Here is a 15,810-nt window from a genome sequence, read left to right as displayed (position 1 = left end):
ATCAGTCTCGAACCTGGTGTTGAAGGAGTTGATGTCGTTGGCAAGGGAGGCTGGGCTGCTCTCAGGGATGAGGATGGGGGCGGTGCTTTTTCTTTTTCTTTTCTTCAGGCCCTGCCAGGCTGCACGGAGGTTACCACCATTAAGTTTCTCCTCCACCTTGCGCTTGTATTGCAGCTTGGCCATCTTGATGGCTCTCTTGAACTCCCTGTTGATCTCCTTTTTCTCCACCTCGGTGCCCGAGAAGAAGATGCGCTTCTTCCTGTTGATGATCTCCTTGAGCTCCTTGGTGATTCAGGGTTTGTTGTTGGGGACGATGGTGATAGTCTTGGAGGGGATGATGGTTTCCTCACAGAAGCGGATGTATGAGGAGACTATATCCACCTGGACATTGATATCGTCGGTGGGGGAGAGAAGGTTGCACCAATCCGTGGACTCTAGGCACCCCTTGAGGGCGGTGATGCTCTCTTGTGTCCACTTTGATGGTTTTGGTTACCTTCTCTACTCTCCTTATGGCCGGTCTGTAGGCAGGGAGGATCAGGATGGTGTGGTGATCAGCAGAGCCGAGGGGGGGAGGATGGCAGGCTTGTATGAATCACTGATAGAGCCGTAGCATTTGTTCAGTGTCTTTCACTGGCGGGTGGTGCAGGTGCAGGTGATGTACCGGTTGAAGCCTTTGAGGGATTTTTTTTTTGCTCTGTCTGTTTTCTTTTCTTCTGGGTCCTAATGGCCGCCAAGTTGCACATGGCGTCGGGGAGCCTGACGATGAGCGTGGGGACCGGCAGCGGGACGTCTCTGAGAAGCACCAGCTGTTCCCTCGTGTAGATGGTCATATTTGGCGTGAGTCTCAAGTTATGGTGAGCCAATATTAATGTGGAGGTGCAGTGTTTTTTTATCGTTAGCACTGGCTTGGAGCACTCGCAATTTGCACCGGGCGAGCTGGAGGCGCAAGCTGTCGCACTAGCTAGCCGTTAGCAAGGGGCTAACGAATGAATGAAAAAAGATAATCAAAGGGGGAAAGTGCCGAATTAATAGCTCGAACAGTTGCGCTGCGGTAACATGGGCCTATGGCGCTAGGAAAAAGCAGGGAGTGTAGGTGAGAAATGTGGAAAAAAGCAAGAAAAGTAAGAAAAAAACGCTCCGAATGTAGATCGGTCAACCACAGCACAGCGACCCGGAACCAGAAGTTCTTTGATAGCTTTTTTTAAAAACTTTCAAATTATTCCCCGACTTGAAAATCCTGAAACTTGCCATTTGCATTGCCTATTTATAAAAATCTGAAATGAACCTGTTGTTTATATTTTTATGACTTTTGATTTTTTTTCACACGGTTATCAAGGAGAGGTTTTTATATTTCAATTACGTATAAATTATCTTTAAATTATACATTTAAATTACACTCTGGCGCAGAGGTGGGAAACGCCGGTCCTTGAGAGTCGCTGTCCAACATGTATTTTTTTTTGGTCCCACGGACCGGTGTCATGACAATATTTTCAGGGACCGGCTTTTAAGGCGGGATAAAGCCAACAAAATAATATAATAGACCTGCATGAAAACTGTGGTATTTTCTAAACATAAGAAACACGAATCATGACACGACGAATGTGCTATCTGGCTATCTGTTAACGTTTAAACGTGCCTTCAAAATAAGATACTCTGCAAATACAAAGTGCATGAAAAATATGACTTACAATCGTCGCATGTTACACATGGAGTGGGCTTGGTGCGTGGGATACTCCCGTTGAGATAAATCCATATTTTAAGTAGAACTCCTGATACTGTCTATTACATGTAGCCTTCTTTTTCTGAAAAATCATAGGCTCCTTTTCTGTCTCCTGGCTGGGCCTTTTCCCCTTCCCAAAGACGTTTGCTTTTCACTCATTTTGCTATCTCCTGGGTTTGATTTTCGGGGTATCCTGTCACGTGACCGAGAGGCGCGCCTTGACGTGCGGCAAGAGTGACGTAATGTCGAAGGATGTAACAGACAATTCTGTAATTTTTCAAAATTTTTGAAACATTTTTCAGATTTCGAAATGAATAAAACAGAAGTAATAAATAACTTTAATATTTCTGTGCGGCCCCGTACCAAATGACCCACAGACCGATACCGGTCCGTGGCCGGGGGTTGGGGACTGCTGTGACAGAGGAGAGAGACATTTAAAACATGCAGCATAGTGGCCCTTGAGGACCAGAATTTTCCACCCCTGCTCTCGTGGTTGATGACTTGAAAATTATTATTTTGTTATTTGTGGTACTATTTCGGGAACTCTGAGAAAATACCTATGAAGATAGCTGTGATAAAATAATGTGGAATGCAGTGCAGGAAAAAAAGTGACAGCTTTCTGCCATCTTTGTTTTCTATTCATATTACATGTACCGTAAGAGGCTCGACATCACCTTTGATAAGTGTGCTTGTGAGTCAAGAGTAAACCTAACCTTTTTCTCTTTTGATGTTGGGGTTTGTGATGAACCATGATCGGGAAGAGGCGAAGATGGCAGCGATACAGAACTCCCCTCCACTGGACTTGCTCGGGGACATCTGAGGGGGTGGCTTACTTTTGCTTTGGGAGGAGCACAAAGAATAAGATAAGATAAGATAAAATAAGATATCCTTTATTCGTCCCACACTGGGGAAATTTACAGCCTCCAGCAGCAAGAATGTATGTAGAAAGAAGGAGAAAGAGAAAAAAAAACAACTTTCAATTAAATACAATATGAACACAAATGGATAAATCGCAGTACTATTTACAATTTTCCTTCACATCATTTAATTATTATTATGATTGTTATTTTTTATTCATCAGCCTGACAGCAGTCGGTAGGAACGAGCGTCGGTATCTCTCCTTCTTGCAGCGCGGGTTTAACAGTCTCTGGCTGAAGGAGCTACCAAGTGCTGTCAGGGCGGGCTGGAGGGGGTGGGAGGGACTGGCCATCATAGCTTTTAGCTTAGTTAGCATCCTTCTGTTGCCCACCTCCTCCAGAGTGTCAAGGGAGCAACCCAGGACAGGACAGAATAGTGGCAGGGAATCAATAACATATATGCCTAGAAGTAAATATTCCACTTTTGTTGCTACGAATTTCATATTTCGTATAAACACATATATTCCTGGTACTGAATGTTCTCATACACCACTCCTGCAGTAAAAGTCCAGGAGGCCCAGTTTTGTTCAGTTTTACAGGTCTGTGTATGGAATATCAGTATGCATGGCAAGCATTGCAATTTCATTAAAAATGACATTGTCAAATGTTCGTGGTTTGACTGTTATATAAAACATACAGCACACACTTTCAATCAATATGTTAAATCGCTCCATGTACAGCACTTTGTATGCAGCGATGGCTGTTTGAAAGTGCTCTATAAATACTGTTGACTTGACTTGTTGACTTGAATACTGTTTTCCACCTGTAGGATTACTATCCCAGCTTTTTTGGGAAAGCGTTGCAAAAATTGTCAGTTAAGGATTTGCCCAAAACAATGACGTCGATCAGTTTGAACATAAAATTTCTTGTCGCTGTTCTGCATTCAGTTAAATATAGGTTGCAAATGGGTTTCAAAGCATTGCACAATGGTACCTCGACTCACGAACGTCTCTTCATATGAAATTTACAAATTACGAAATGCATTAGGAGGAAAATATTGCCTCATGTTGCAAAAGAAATTTCAAGATACGAAAGGTAAAAAATACAGTACGGGCTGCTACTCTGTCAGAGATATGCCTTGAACAAGTTGAACAAACAGACTCAGGAAAAGATTATCTTTGCTGCTGGCAGGGAGCTCAGTTATCAATGAAGCCAATCAGTGTTCGCTTCTCCAACTGAAACTCAACTTTCTGTGCTCCATGCCAAACTTTTATTGGGAACATATGCAAATTTCAAGTAACATATCAGGCAAAATCTCCCTCGTTTGCATGCTGCACTTTCGGCTGGCCCTCCGATACGCCCCTCAGTAGACATTTTTAGACCAAGAAAACTCCCTGTAAACAATAGGTATTTTGTTATTTCTCCACAAATTGAGACAACTGTAACTTTATTCAAGGACATTCTCATCACAGTGGGGGCAGATACTGTATTATCAGTTAACAAGCACCTTCAATTTGGCCTTGATTCTCTGTGCTCCATTGTGTACAAGCTGCGAGAGCACACATGCCCGAGGTGAACCAAGCATACAACAAAATGAAACATTTAAAGATGATAACTTTGAGTTTGTCTATTTTCCATCATTCTCGGAGCTCTGAGTTTCCTAAAGGCAACATACTTATAGCTGCTTTGCCATTGGTTATTCTCGAGCATCATCCTGGCATCCCATTGGCTAAGAGGGACCTCTAATGTATGTTTCTATGTGTGTAGATAGATAAATAGATAGATATGTATCTTTGCAGCCTCCTCGTCATTCGCCCCTCGGGCCATGAGGTGTTCCGATAGTTTTACGGAAATGTGAATCAACCAGAAAAAGTGTTCACCAGTCGGGCAATCGCTCACTATGCTGATGTTTGCCTTGGACATTTACGGATTATTGTTAAAAGCCGACAAAAGCAAATGTCCTTGGATCACTTCTTTATAAAACACCAGGAAAAACTGCTTCTGCGAGAGAACATGAACTGAAGAGGGCAAAAAACGATGAGGACGCAGTTAAAAGTGAAATGACCATAATTTTTATTATTTATGCTTTGTTTTTTACATTATACAGAACTGTCATTTATTGTTCAATAAGATAATTGTGACATGCATTTGTTACATATTGTGATGCATTTTTATGCTTTAAATGTATTTATTTCTGAATTTTCGGGGGCTTGGAATGGATTAGGGCAGGGGTTGGGAACCTTTTTGCCATAAAAGCAAAATATTAGCTTGTGAAGGGACATGCCGGATGTTCATGTAAGCACAACTTCCGCCTTTGTTAGCTGACGCTATGCTCCTGGGCGCGACTCGTGTTACGCCGTGCTGCCAAGTTGTTCTGGCACTAGAATAAATATGCCTGAAATGATCATCTGAACGTGTGTTATTATTGCACGAGTCTACCGTCCACTCTTCGTGATTCGCACGTCCTTAACAGGTTAAGGGCCCGGGCACAGAGGCAAGTGGCGCCAGCCAGAGGCTCCCTTATGCAGTTATTCATTCATTCATTCATCGTCCGAACCGCTTGATCCTCACTAGGGTCGGGGGGGGGGGGGTGCTGGAGCCCAACCCAGCTGTCTTCGGGCAGTAGGCGGGGGACACCCTGAATCGGTTGCCAGCCAATCGCAGGGCACACAGAGACGAACAACCAACCACGCTCACACTTACACCTAGGGACAATATAGAGTGTTCAATCAGCCTGCCACGCATGTTTTTGGAATGTGGGAGGAAACCGGAGCACCCGGAGAAAACCCACGCAGGCCCGGGGAGAATCAGAATCAGAATCATCTTTATTGGCCAAGTATGTAGAACACACAAGGAATTTGTCTCCGGTATAACACGCTGCACTCGTATCATCGTAAACAACAAAATCATTGAACCATTTTAGAGTAACCAGTAGTTTTGTAGTACCATTTTGTGGTGCAAGAAGAGTGACTATGTCAGTGACTGTTTAAGGAGTTAATGGCTAGAGGGAAGAAGCTGTTTAAGTGTCTACTGGATTTGGTGCGCATGGATCTGTAGCGTCTGCCTGAGGGGAGTGGCTGAAAAAGGTGGTGGGCAGGGTGCGGGGGATCCAGGAGGATTTTCCGTGCCCTTGTCTTGATTCTTGCAGTGTGCAAGTCCTCAAGAGTGGGTAGGCCGGTGCCAACGAACATGCAAACTCCACACAGGGAGGCCGGAGCTGGAATCGAACCCGGTACCTCTGCACTGTGAAGCCGACGTGCTAACCACTGGACTACCAGGCCGCCCTTATGCAGTTAACAGAAGCTATATTACTACATGAAGAGGTGCGAAGGCAGATATGAGCCAAAGAAAGACAAGTAAAGCGAACGTGGCACATTACACGGAGCTTGTAATTAATATTGAGAGTGCAATTTTGTAAAAGGCTACCAACAGCGCGGAAAATAACGCAAGTGGAGAAGCTAAAGCTAAGATTGCTAAAGACACGGTTTTGAAGCACGAGGAGTGACAAGATGGCGGCGGCTTGTACTTTTGGAGGCCTGTCCCCACAAATGTTCTTCGACGGATCTGAAGACAAGTATGATCTTTGGGAAACGAGATTTTTGGGACATCTACACTCATTGAAGCTAAAAGAGACTATTTTGAATGAACCCATCAGACAGGAACAGCGAGATGCAGACAGAGTAAAGAATCAAGACTGCTATGCTGAACTAGTAAGACTGACTGATGATAAAAGTCTGTCACTTATTAGACATGAAGCAAGCTATGATAGATGAGATAAGATAAGATATCCTTTATTCGTCCCACAATGGGGAAATTTACAGCCTCCAGCAGCAAGAATGTATGTAGAAAGAAGAAAGGAGAAAGAGAAAAAAAAAACAACAAACATCTTTCAATTAAATACAATATGAACACAAATGGATAAATCGCAGTACTATTTACAATTTTCCTTCACATCATTTAATTATTATTATTAGAGCTACCAAGTGCTGTCACACATAGCAGGAAGGCTCTGGAAATACTGAGAGAGCATTACTCAGGGAAGAGTCAACCACGGATCATCAATCTGTACACGTCTTTGACAGTTACACAAAGCGGAAAACGAGTCGACCACGGACTGCATAAGCAGAGCAGAGCACCTGATGACAGCGCTTCGCGATGATGGTGAGACTCTCAGTGACGGTTTGATAATAGCCATGATTCTTGGAGGTTTGTCAGATGTGTACAAACCATTGGCCGTACATATTCCGCAGAATGAAGACAATGACATTTTCTGACTTCAAAAGAAGGTTGCGTATATATGAAGACTGAGAGAATCACGACCGCCGAAACCACAGACAATGTAATGAAAACAAATGTACGGCAAGAAAGAAGCTTCAAGAAGTTCACAAACAACTCAGGAGAAGGTGATGACTCGAACATGACATGTTTTAAATGTGGACTAAAAGGGCATAGAGCAGGAAAATGCACCAGAAAAGTGTGGTGTAGTGTCTGCTAGAACAACACACACCAGGAATCATTCTGTAAAAAGAAGGAGAAACAGGACACAGTGAGAAAAATCACAGAGGAAGACAACAATGACTATTCTTCAAAATCCAAACCAAGAATGATGAGAGGCATTATGGTGGACGCTGGAGCGACATACCATATTGTGAACGACAAGCGGACCTTCATCAACTTCGATGAAACATTCCAACGCGAGACTCATTAAATGGAGCTTGCTGATGGAATGCGATGCAGTGGAATGGCCAAAGGCAGAGGAACAGCGGTGATACATCTTCTGGACGGCAAGGGACAAACGCACAGAGCACAACTGAGAAACGCTCTGTACATGCCTTCGTACCCCCACACCATCTTTTCGGTGTCCAGAGCTACAGGTGGTGGAGCAGCGGTAGTCTTCAGACAAGGAGACTGTCACATGATCACCCAAGACGGTAATAAGTTTGACATAAATGAGTATGAAAAGCTGTATTACCTACCTACTGTTGATAACAATGATCAGTGTAACGTATGCCATGATGTACAAACCTAGCATGAGATCCTAGGTCACTGTAATTTTGAGGATATTGTCAAAATGCAGAGTGTGGTAAAAGGTATGGACATTAAGAGGAATGTTACAAAACCAGAACAGATATGCGAGATTTGTACTCAAGGCAAGTTTACTCAAGTCAAGTCAACAGTATTTATAGAGCACTTTCAAACAGCCATCGCTGCATACAAAGTGCTGTACATGGAGCAATTTAACATGCACAATAAACAGTAAGACAAATCCGTAATAAAGGCAGTAGAAAGCACCAGACAGTAAAATCAAGAACAAATCTAAGTCATGCTGTTGAATGCCAAAGAATACAAGTGAGTTTTGAGGAGGGCTTTGAAGTTGGGCAGCGAGGAGGCTTGCTGAATGTTCAGTGGGAGGTCATTCCAGAGAGAGGGACCAGCAACACTCAAACAAGAAGTCGAGAACCATACATAAAGGCAAAAAAGTCACTTGAGCTTGTTCACACTGACTTGACAGGTCCAATGAAAACTACAAGTTTAGAAGGATACAAGTATGCACAGACTTTTACAGAGGATTACTCTGGTGCAATACAAGTGTATTTTCTAAAGTCAAAAAGTGATACAGTTTTAGCTACGGAAAAGTTTTTAGCTGATGTAGCACTCTACGGGGAAGTCAAGTGCATTCGTTCCGACAATGGCACGGAGTTTACAAATCGAGCCTTTTGATCGATTCTGACAAAGAATAAAATCAGACACGAAACATCTGCACCCTATTCGCCAGACCCGAATGGCACTGCTGAGCGAGTTTGGCGAACATTGTTTGACATGGCTAGATGTTTACTTTTGGAGAGCAATTTACCAAAAACTTTATGGAACCATGCTATTCAAACAGCAGCTCACATAAGAAAAAGATGTTACAACAGGAGAACTCAGAAAACAGCTTTGGAACTACTAACAGGAAAGCTACCCAATGTGTCTCAAATGAAAATGTTTGGATCTGTTTGTTTCAGTTACAGACAAGAAAAGGGAAAACGAGACTAGTTGTGAAGAAGGCGTTTTTGTAGGTTACGATAAAAACAGTGAGCTAAATAGCGAGTGGCGGTGTTCAGGATTTATGTGTAGCGCTCTTGCTCACTGCTTTTATTGTTAAGGGACAGGCCGGATTTTCATGTAAGTGCAACTTCTGTCTTTGTTAGCTGACGCTATGCTCATGGGCACGGCTCGTGTTACGCCATGCTGCCAAGTTGTTCTGGCAATAGAATAAATATGCCTGAAGTGATCATCTGAACGTGTGTTATTATTGCACGAGTCTACCGGCCACTCTTCGTGATTCGCAACTCCTTAACACTATCGGAGTGAAAGTCATTTTGCCAGGTCTATATGCGAAGTTACCGCTGGCTAGCTTGCACGCTTCCTTTCGGCTGTCTCTCACACAGTGTTTTGATGCGAACATACATTGGGCGTGTCAAAGTGCCGCTCTGCATTCGACCATTTCATCGATGGTATTTTGTCATTGCAAATCAGACACACCGCAGAACCCGTTCTCTCCATAAAGACAAATCATTTGGTGCATTCGTCCTGAAGTCTACAAAACTCATCTTTTTTATTTCTTTTCGCCATTTTTTTCGCTACGGATTAGCTTTGAGCTAATGGCCGAGCGGGTTGATTTAAAAGGGGACGTATACCTGTTTCCACAGCAACGGCAACATTGGCCAGTATCATTCAATCAAAATGGCTCTTGAAGCCAACTGCAGCCCAAACAGGAAATAAGCAGTGAAAAATCAATCGAGGGATGCATTAATAAACAAACAAGATTTTTTTTTTTTTTAATCTGCCAGCCAGATGCAATAATCAAAAGAGCCATATATGGCTCGCGAGCCATAGGTTCCCGACCCCTGGATTAGGGCATTTACATGGAAAACGCGTCTCTACTTCCTCTAAATTTTCTAGTTAAGAAATTTCTTCCAGAACCAATTGATTTCATAAGTAGAGGTACCATTCTATTATGTTATTATTTATATTGAATACACCTGTCAAACTTCAGTGGAAGTGGCTTCATACAACACATTGGAAATGTGTTCCCGTGTTTATAATAATAATAATTTTTTGTGCTTATCCAGATATAGTCATCATGCTCTATAAACAATCGAGAGGGGACAAGAGAGGGGATAAATGGGACTTTTCCCAGCAGCAATTATGGTCCACTGAGAGTGAACTCTGTCCTTAAAAGCCTCGCAGAGCAAAACACTCAGCAAGACTTCTTAATTTGACAATTTTACTACATTTCACTCAGCCCTCCCAATGATAGTGCTTCGATTGGTCTTGTTACATATCATTTGGAAAAATGTTCCTTCCAGTGGTCGGGAACAACATTTTGCCCTGGAATGTTTACCCCTGGAGTGCAAGTTGGCAAATGAACACAATAGTCAGTGTGACGGATGCATTTAGAAAACTGATAGAAATGGCAGTGGTGGGTGGACTACCCCTAACAGTGACCCTCAGCTATATTGAGCCTGTTGAAAGCCTCCCAGGCCCCCGGCTGAGTAAATGGACAGACATGGACGTATAAAAAGTAGAAGGCTTTGGTGGAATCTCAGAGGCTTTATGATTTACAAGATGTCACACTGTTTGCTCATCAGTTTCTTGTACCGTTGAAGAAACCTTTGGATGATTTAGGGAAGTCATGGAAATGATGGTAATTAAAATCCTTCTCTCTCTTAGGGATATGAATTGATAAGGATTTACAGATTCCAATTGCTTTGCTTATCGACACAATTCCTTATCAATTCTTATTGGGTGAGAAATCATATGCTATATGATATGATATGATGTCATTCATTTATATAATTACATTATATTTCTTCACTCTTTTTGGATCTCCATTGGTATTTTTAAAGTGTAATACATTGCAAAAACACAAACAACAAAAAAGAAAAACAGTTTACAAGACTCACAATAACAGCTTACATACAGTACGGGAACTAGTTCTCATTCATACTTCCCAGGTGTAGACGAAAAATATGGTCAGATGGTTCAATTAATAGCCACATATACAATACAATACATGCTGATTTATATAGCGCTTTCACAACAGCGGCAGCGTAACAAAGCGCTTTACAAAACAGTTAACATAAAGTAAAATAATAAACACAACACATAACATAAAACACGGACAAGTCATGCAGTTCTAACCACTTTATCACACGCTTTGTTGTTTGAAGCGGTTTGAGATGAAAGAGGAGAGCATCAAAGTGTCCTTTAACCAATGGATCAGAGACGTCATGCTCAAAATGTGAACACGTCGGCTACAAGCTAAGTTTCAAAGTCAACAAGAAGCTGTAGCATCCATTGACGAAAAAAGAGATTGGTTCACTTCTCCTGTCCCATGGAAATCCATTTCAATTCCAAGCAGCGACTCACGGTTCCAAATACGCATCGGCGCTCTTCGCCAACACTCCTCTCTCCTCATCCTCAACTTCAGCGGCCATCCATCCAGCCGCACCAACGCCGACTGTCCAACAGCGCTGACATAGCCACTGAACAAATCGGGGTTGTGAAAAATGCTGCCCATTACTGGCGCAAAAAACACAAGCGCCCCAGGTCTGTCCAGCACCGACAGTCAATGGCGCCGACATTCCTCCCAATCAAAATCTGAGCTCGTACAGGCGTGCTGCCGAGAAGGCGCAACCACCAAGCACAGATACTGCTCCTTTGACGAATGTCGTGGCCAAAAAGCGCTGAAAACAGTCCATATCAGGTCCATATATTAACATCATCCCAATATTTAACATTACAATACAATACAATACAATACATGCTGATTTATATAGCGCTTTCACAACAGCGGCAGCTGTAACAAAGCGCTTTACAAAACAGTTAACATAACAATTAAAACATTAATTGAAATGAAATAACAAAACAAGCCAGAGCTGTGAGCAGGTATCAAGGGCCCTCACAGCCCAATGCTGGGGTACTAGCATGTTAGAGTTGGATATTTTTTAAATAAAAGTACATCAGATTAAATGCTACTTCAATAAAATATGCCATCTACAAAATAGAAAATAAATTAGGTAAAATTTGAAAGAAAACGGCCAACTTCCTGTGAAGTTTTTGGCTGGTCTCTCGATGTCATCGACAACATTTTCTCGACGAGAAGAGCAGTGGGGAGCCTACATGCCCCTCGGGGACTTTTGCTGCTGGGTACACCCGAGATCCATGGAAGCGGAGAATAGTGTGCTTGTCAACACTGTCCGTTGAGGATGTGGATGACATCTACATTATTGGCCTTCCGAAAACAGGTATCCTGCCGTTTGGTGTTTGCAGTTTCCTGATCTATCGCACAATTCAACCGACGGGAGCGGCTCTATTGGAAGTGAAGAGGCTGCCGGTCCAAGGATGGCATAGTGCGGATGTCCAACACTCAGACTCAGACTGTGCTCAACCACAAACTGTTGCGGTTTTGGAGCGTCACTGCAAGATAGTCAACAACTTGGGGAAACTGGAATCTGTGCTCATAATTGAAAACAATCAGGGATTTGGCTGATCGACGCCACTTAAGAGACATAAGCAACAGACTCAAGGCTGTCTTAAATTGTTGGGCAGCCTGCTACCAAAACAACATCTGCTATCTCGACCTTCCCCTGATGAAAGTACGCACGGAAGCTCGTCCCACACCATCACCCCCTCCTTCTCGGCCATAGACTGATATGCCAGGACTGTCCCATGAGAATACCTTGACGTACCAACTGAAGGCTAACATGCACACACAACCAGACGATCACGCGCACATAGACTCCATTGTATCACCGCCTTCATTGTTTATGTCTTGTGACCTGTTGTAACTGTCATATGCTTGTGCAGGAGGTTTTTTTTGCCTCACTCAAATTATCCTCAAAATGAGGATAGTTCGAGTGTGGTTTTTTTTCTCCCCATCTCCCTCTCTTGTGGTTTCTTTCTGACTTCCGGGTTGAGTGAACGCTGGCGCGTTTGGCTGCCGCGTTTGGCTGCCGCTGCTCAACCCGTATTGTATTGTTTTGTGTTTTTTGTTATTGTAAAGTGTCCTTGGGTGTCTTGAAATGCGCTTATAAATAAAATGTATTCTTCTTCTTATTATTATTATTATTATTAAAATAAGTAACATTTTTCTGAGCCCCGTAGTACCCAGAGAAAACCCACGCAGGCATGGTGAAAACATCCAAACTCCACACAGGAAGGACGGAGCCAGGATCAAACCCACAACCTCTGCACTGAGACGTTGACATGCGAACTACTCCCCCACTGGGCCGTCCGAATAATAATACTAATAATAATGACATTGCCACTTTGTACTGCTTTGAAATTCTGTTACAATGCTCTAACATCCTAAGTTAGCATACTAATATTTACCACCAAAGACTTTGAATGTTAATTTTAGCGTCATTTACTCTAAAGAGTGTGAATTTGAGAAAATTCTCATATTTACTGGGTTCAGTAAAATTCTAAAAATACTTCTTGAGGATGACTGTCGAACAAGTGAGGCAGCTTTGACAGTCACAAACAGTATTGTTGATTAAGTGTTTCTCGTGTCACCCTTGACTTCATATATTTTGTAAAATAAAATGAATGAGTGAATAAATCCTTCATTGTCATTGCACACTTGTTACGAGATTTTGCAGGACCCTCCACCTCCTAAGTGTATCATGAAATATATAAATATATTGCACTCCCCGAGACATACACACAATCGAATACACACGTTTAAAATTTGAGATTCAATGTTATGGAATGGATTTTTATTCATTCAATGTGCTGTATGTTCAACATACAGCACATTGAACTTTATTTGATAATAAAGTTGTACTTGACTTGAATTGACTAAATTGTCCCTGTAGGTGTGATTGTGAGTGTAAATGGTTGTAGTCATGTGTCCTGTGAATGGCTGGTAACAGTTCATGGTGTACTCCGCCCACTGCCTGAGGACGGTAGCGATAGGATCCGGTACGCCCAAGAACCTCATGAGGATAAGTGGAGCAGATAATGGATGGAATGATGGAAAATATCAATTCCATTCTACAATTTAATGCGAAAGCATATGATGACATAATTTATGTTCATTATTTACGGCCAATTCAAGTCAATTCTTAAATATTTGGGCTTATATTATCTTGAATGAACGTACTTTTGCAGAACATGAGTCAGCATCACAGTCACAGTCAGTTCACAAGTGACTATCGGGACAGTAATGTAATTTACATGCAATCCAACTGTTACACCAATGTAAGAGATGGATTAAGCATGAGTTGCTTGGTCAGGCCTTGAGAATGACCTCCAAACAACAGAAATATGACTGTCATTGTGTTGCCATCTCTGACGCGGCACCTGTGGAACAATAGAGCTAAAACCCATATTAATTGCTAATATAAACAACAGAGTACTACATTGTCTAATAACATCATGCTGGAAATGGTAATTGTGATTCATTTCTTGCATGGGATGTCATTTCTCATTTGCTAAGTGTCACGTTTTGCATGATGGTGTTTTAGAGGACCCAAGAAAGCAGCGAGGCAGGGAGGAGCAGGGTGGACAGACCAAAATGTATTAAACAAAAATACACACAGGAGTAGACTGGAGAAACTAACTCAAAATCCTGAAAACCACAAGAAAACAAAGTAACAAACAGGTAAAAAAACCTATGACAAAAACACACACACACAATGATCCAACACCGACTGGTCGGGCAAGCTAGTCCTTTTAACCAAACACTAATGAATGATACAATGACCAACAGGTGTGCTACTGCAGGAGGAGCCCTACAGTGCCACCTGTTGATCACAAACAGAACCCCCCTAACATGAAGTAAGATGACTCGAAACTCGTAATTGTCAGGGAAGCAAACTAACACGTTGATCAAATGACTAGGAACCACCGGTTTTTGATTCTTATCATGAAGCTACCTTCACTCTTCTCTAGTATGTGCCTGTGGTTCCAGAGCTGCAGACAACAAAATCATGCTAGAATGGCGTTTTACAGTATTTTTTTTAACATTATGATATTTGGTTCGTTAATGTCTGCTTGCACAAGTGGAAATGTTTTAAAGCATTTGCTATGTTGGATATTAATTTATAATTTATGATGGTGACAATCCAGCCTGTGTCAAGACTCATAATCTCAAAAGGACATTTTCTTTTTGAAGACAACCAGCACTGAGGTTCCAACAAGCGTAACGCAACAAAACGTGGTTGTACTTTAAGGAAACACTGTACAGACTACGGGCTCCTAGTTGTAAATATCGCATTGTCTACAGGGTTCAATACAGAATAACATACCGCACCGTGCCCTTTGTGGACATCAATAGTGTGGTGGTACACACAGCTGCCTTTACAACAGGTAGCGAAGTTTTGGTTCCTCCTTCTGGATTCATGGAAAGATTGCAGTGAGAAGAGCATCTGGCATACTGAGCGAAAACATAGCCAAAGAAATTGTGTGGTGACCTCCTTTTAACCATAAACCAGAAGAAATGTGTCTAATTCACTTTCACACTTCTTAGGCCATCACTCATCCAGAAAGACTGGAATGGCTGGAAGGTTCTTTCAAGTTTCCTGAGTTCGAGCACTCACCAAAATAGACCCAAAATTTTAATGAGAAATATCGTTACCTTTGTCAAAATGATGGTTAGTTTGCAATGTTATCATCACTGTGTTTAACTGCATCATTTTATCTTGCATTACCTTTGCAGTTTTTGCTCTCCCTACATTTACCTCCATTGCACTTTCAAATATTTTTTTTCTGACTGAATGTCTGTTTTATACATAAAATAACATCCATCCATCTGTCCATCCATTTTCTGATCCTCATAAGGGTCGCGGGGCATGCTGGAGCCTATCCCAGCTGTCTGTGGGCAGTAGGCAGAGGACACTCTGAACTGGTTGCCAGCCAATTGCAGGGCACATATCGACAAACAACAGTCCGTGCTCACGCTCACACCTATGAACAATTTAGAGTATTCCATTAACCTGCCACTTATGTTTTGGGAATGTGGGTGGAAACCAGAGTACACGGAGAAAACCGACGCAGGCAGTGGGAGAACATGCAAACTACACCCAGGAAGACAGGAGCCAGAATCAAAACCAGCGCCATTCGGCCACCAGGGCGGCGCATAAATAATCAAACAAATAATTTTATCATCATGAGGGTCATGGGCGTGCTGGAGGCTATCCAAGCTGACTTCGGCCAGTTCAACCTGAAATGGTTCTCAGCCAT

The 15,810-nt window shown here is 42.4% G+C and overlaps 2 protein-coding genes across 6 annotated transcripts in view; both read right to left on the bottom strand.

Moving 5' to 3' along the window:
- The window catches only part of bcas3 (BCAS3 microtubule associated cell migration factor), a 376,831-nt gene that overhangs the window by 229,106 nt on the left and 131,915 nt on the right, over nucleotides 1–15,810 (bottom strand). For all 5 annotated transcript variants that reach the window (XR_007964470.1, XM_052078874.1, XM_052078875.1 and 2 more), the window contains one exon: nucleotides 2,434–2,558. Coding sequence is in view for 4 of the 5 variants with exons in the window: in XM_052078874.1 (XP_051934834.1) it covers nucleotides 2,434–2,558 (125 nt within the window). In the remaining variant the exon portion in view is untranslated. The remainder of the gene's footprint in view (nucleotides 1–2,433; nucleotides 2,559–15,810) is intronic.
- The window catches only part of LOC127609199 (uncharacterized), a 99,957-nt gene that overhangs the window by 7,271 nt on the left and 76,876 nt on the right, over nucleotides 1–15,810 (bottom strand). The gene's annotated exons all lie outside the window — the stretch shown is intronic.

This window comes from Hippocampus zosterae, chromosome 10 (assembly GCF_025434085.1).
Source record: "Hippocampus zosterae strain Florida chromosome 10, ASM2543408v3, whole genome shotgun sequence".
Taxonomy (NCBI): Eukaryota; Metazoa; Chordata; class Actinopteri; order Syngnathiformes; family Syngnathidae; genus Hippocampus; species Hippocampus zosterae.
Note: the sequence above shows the minus strand (reverse complement) of the source record. Positions and strands in the feature narration are given on the sequence as shown.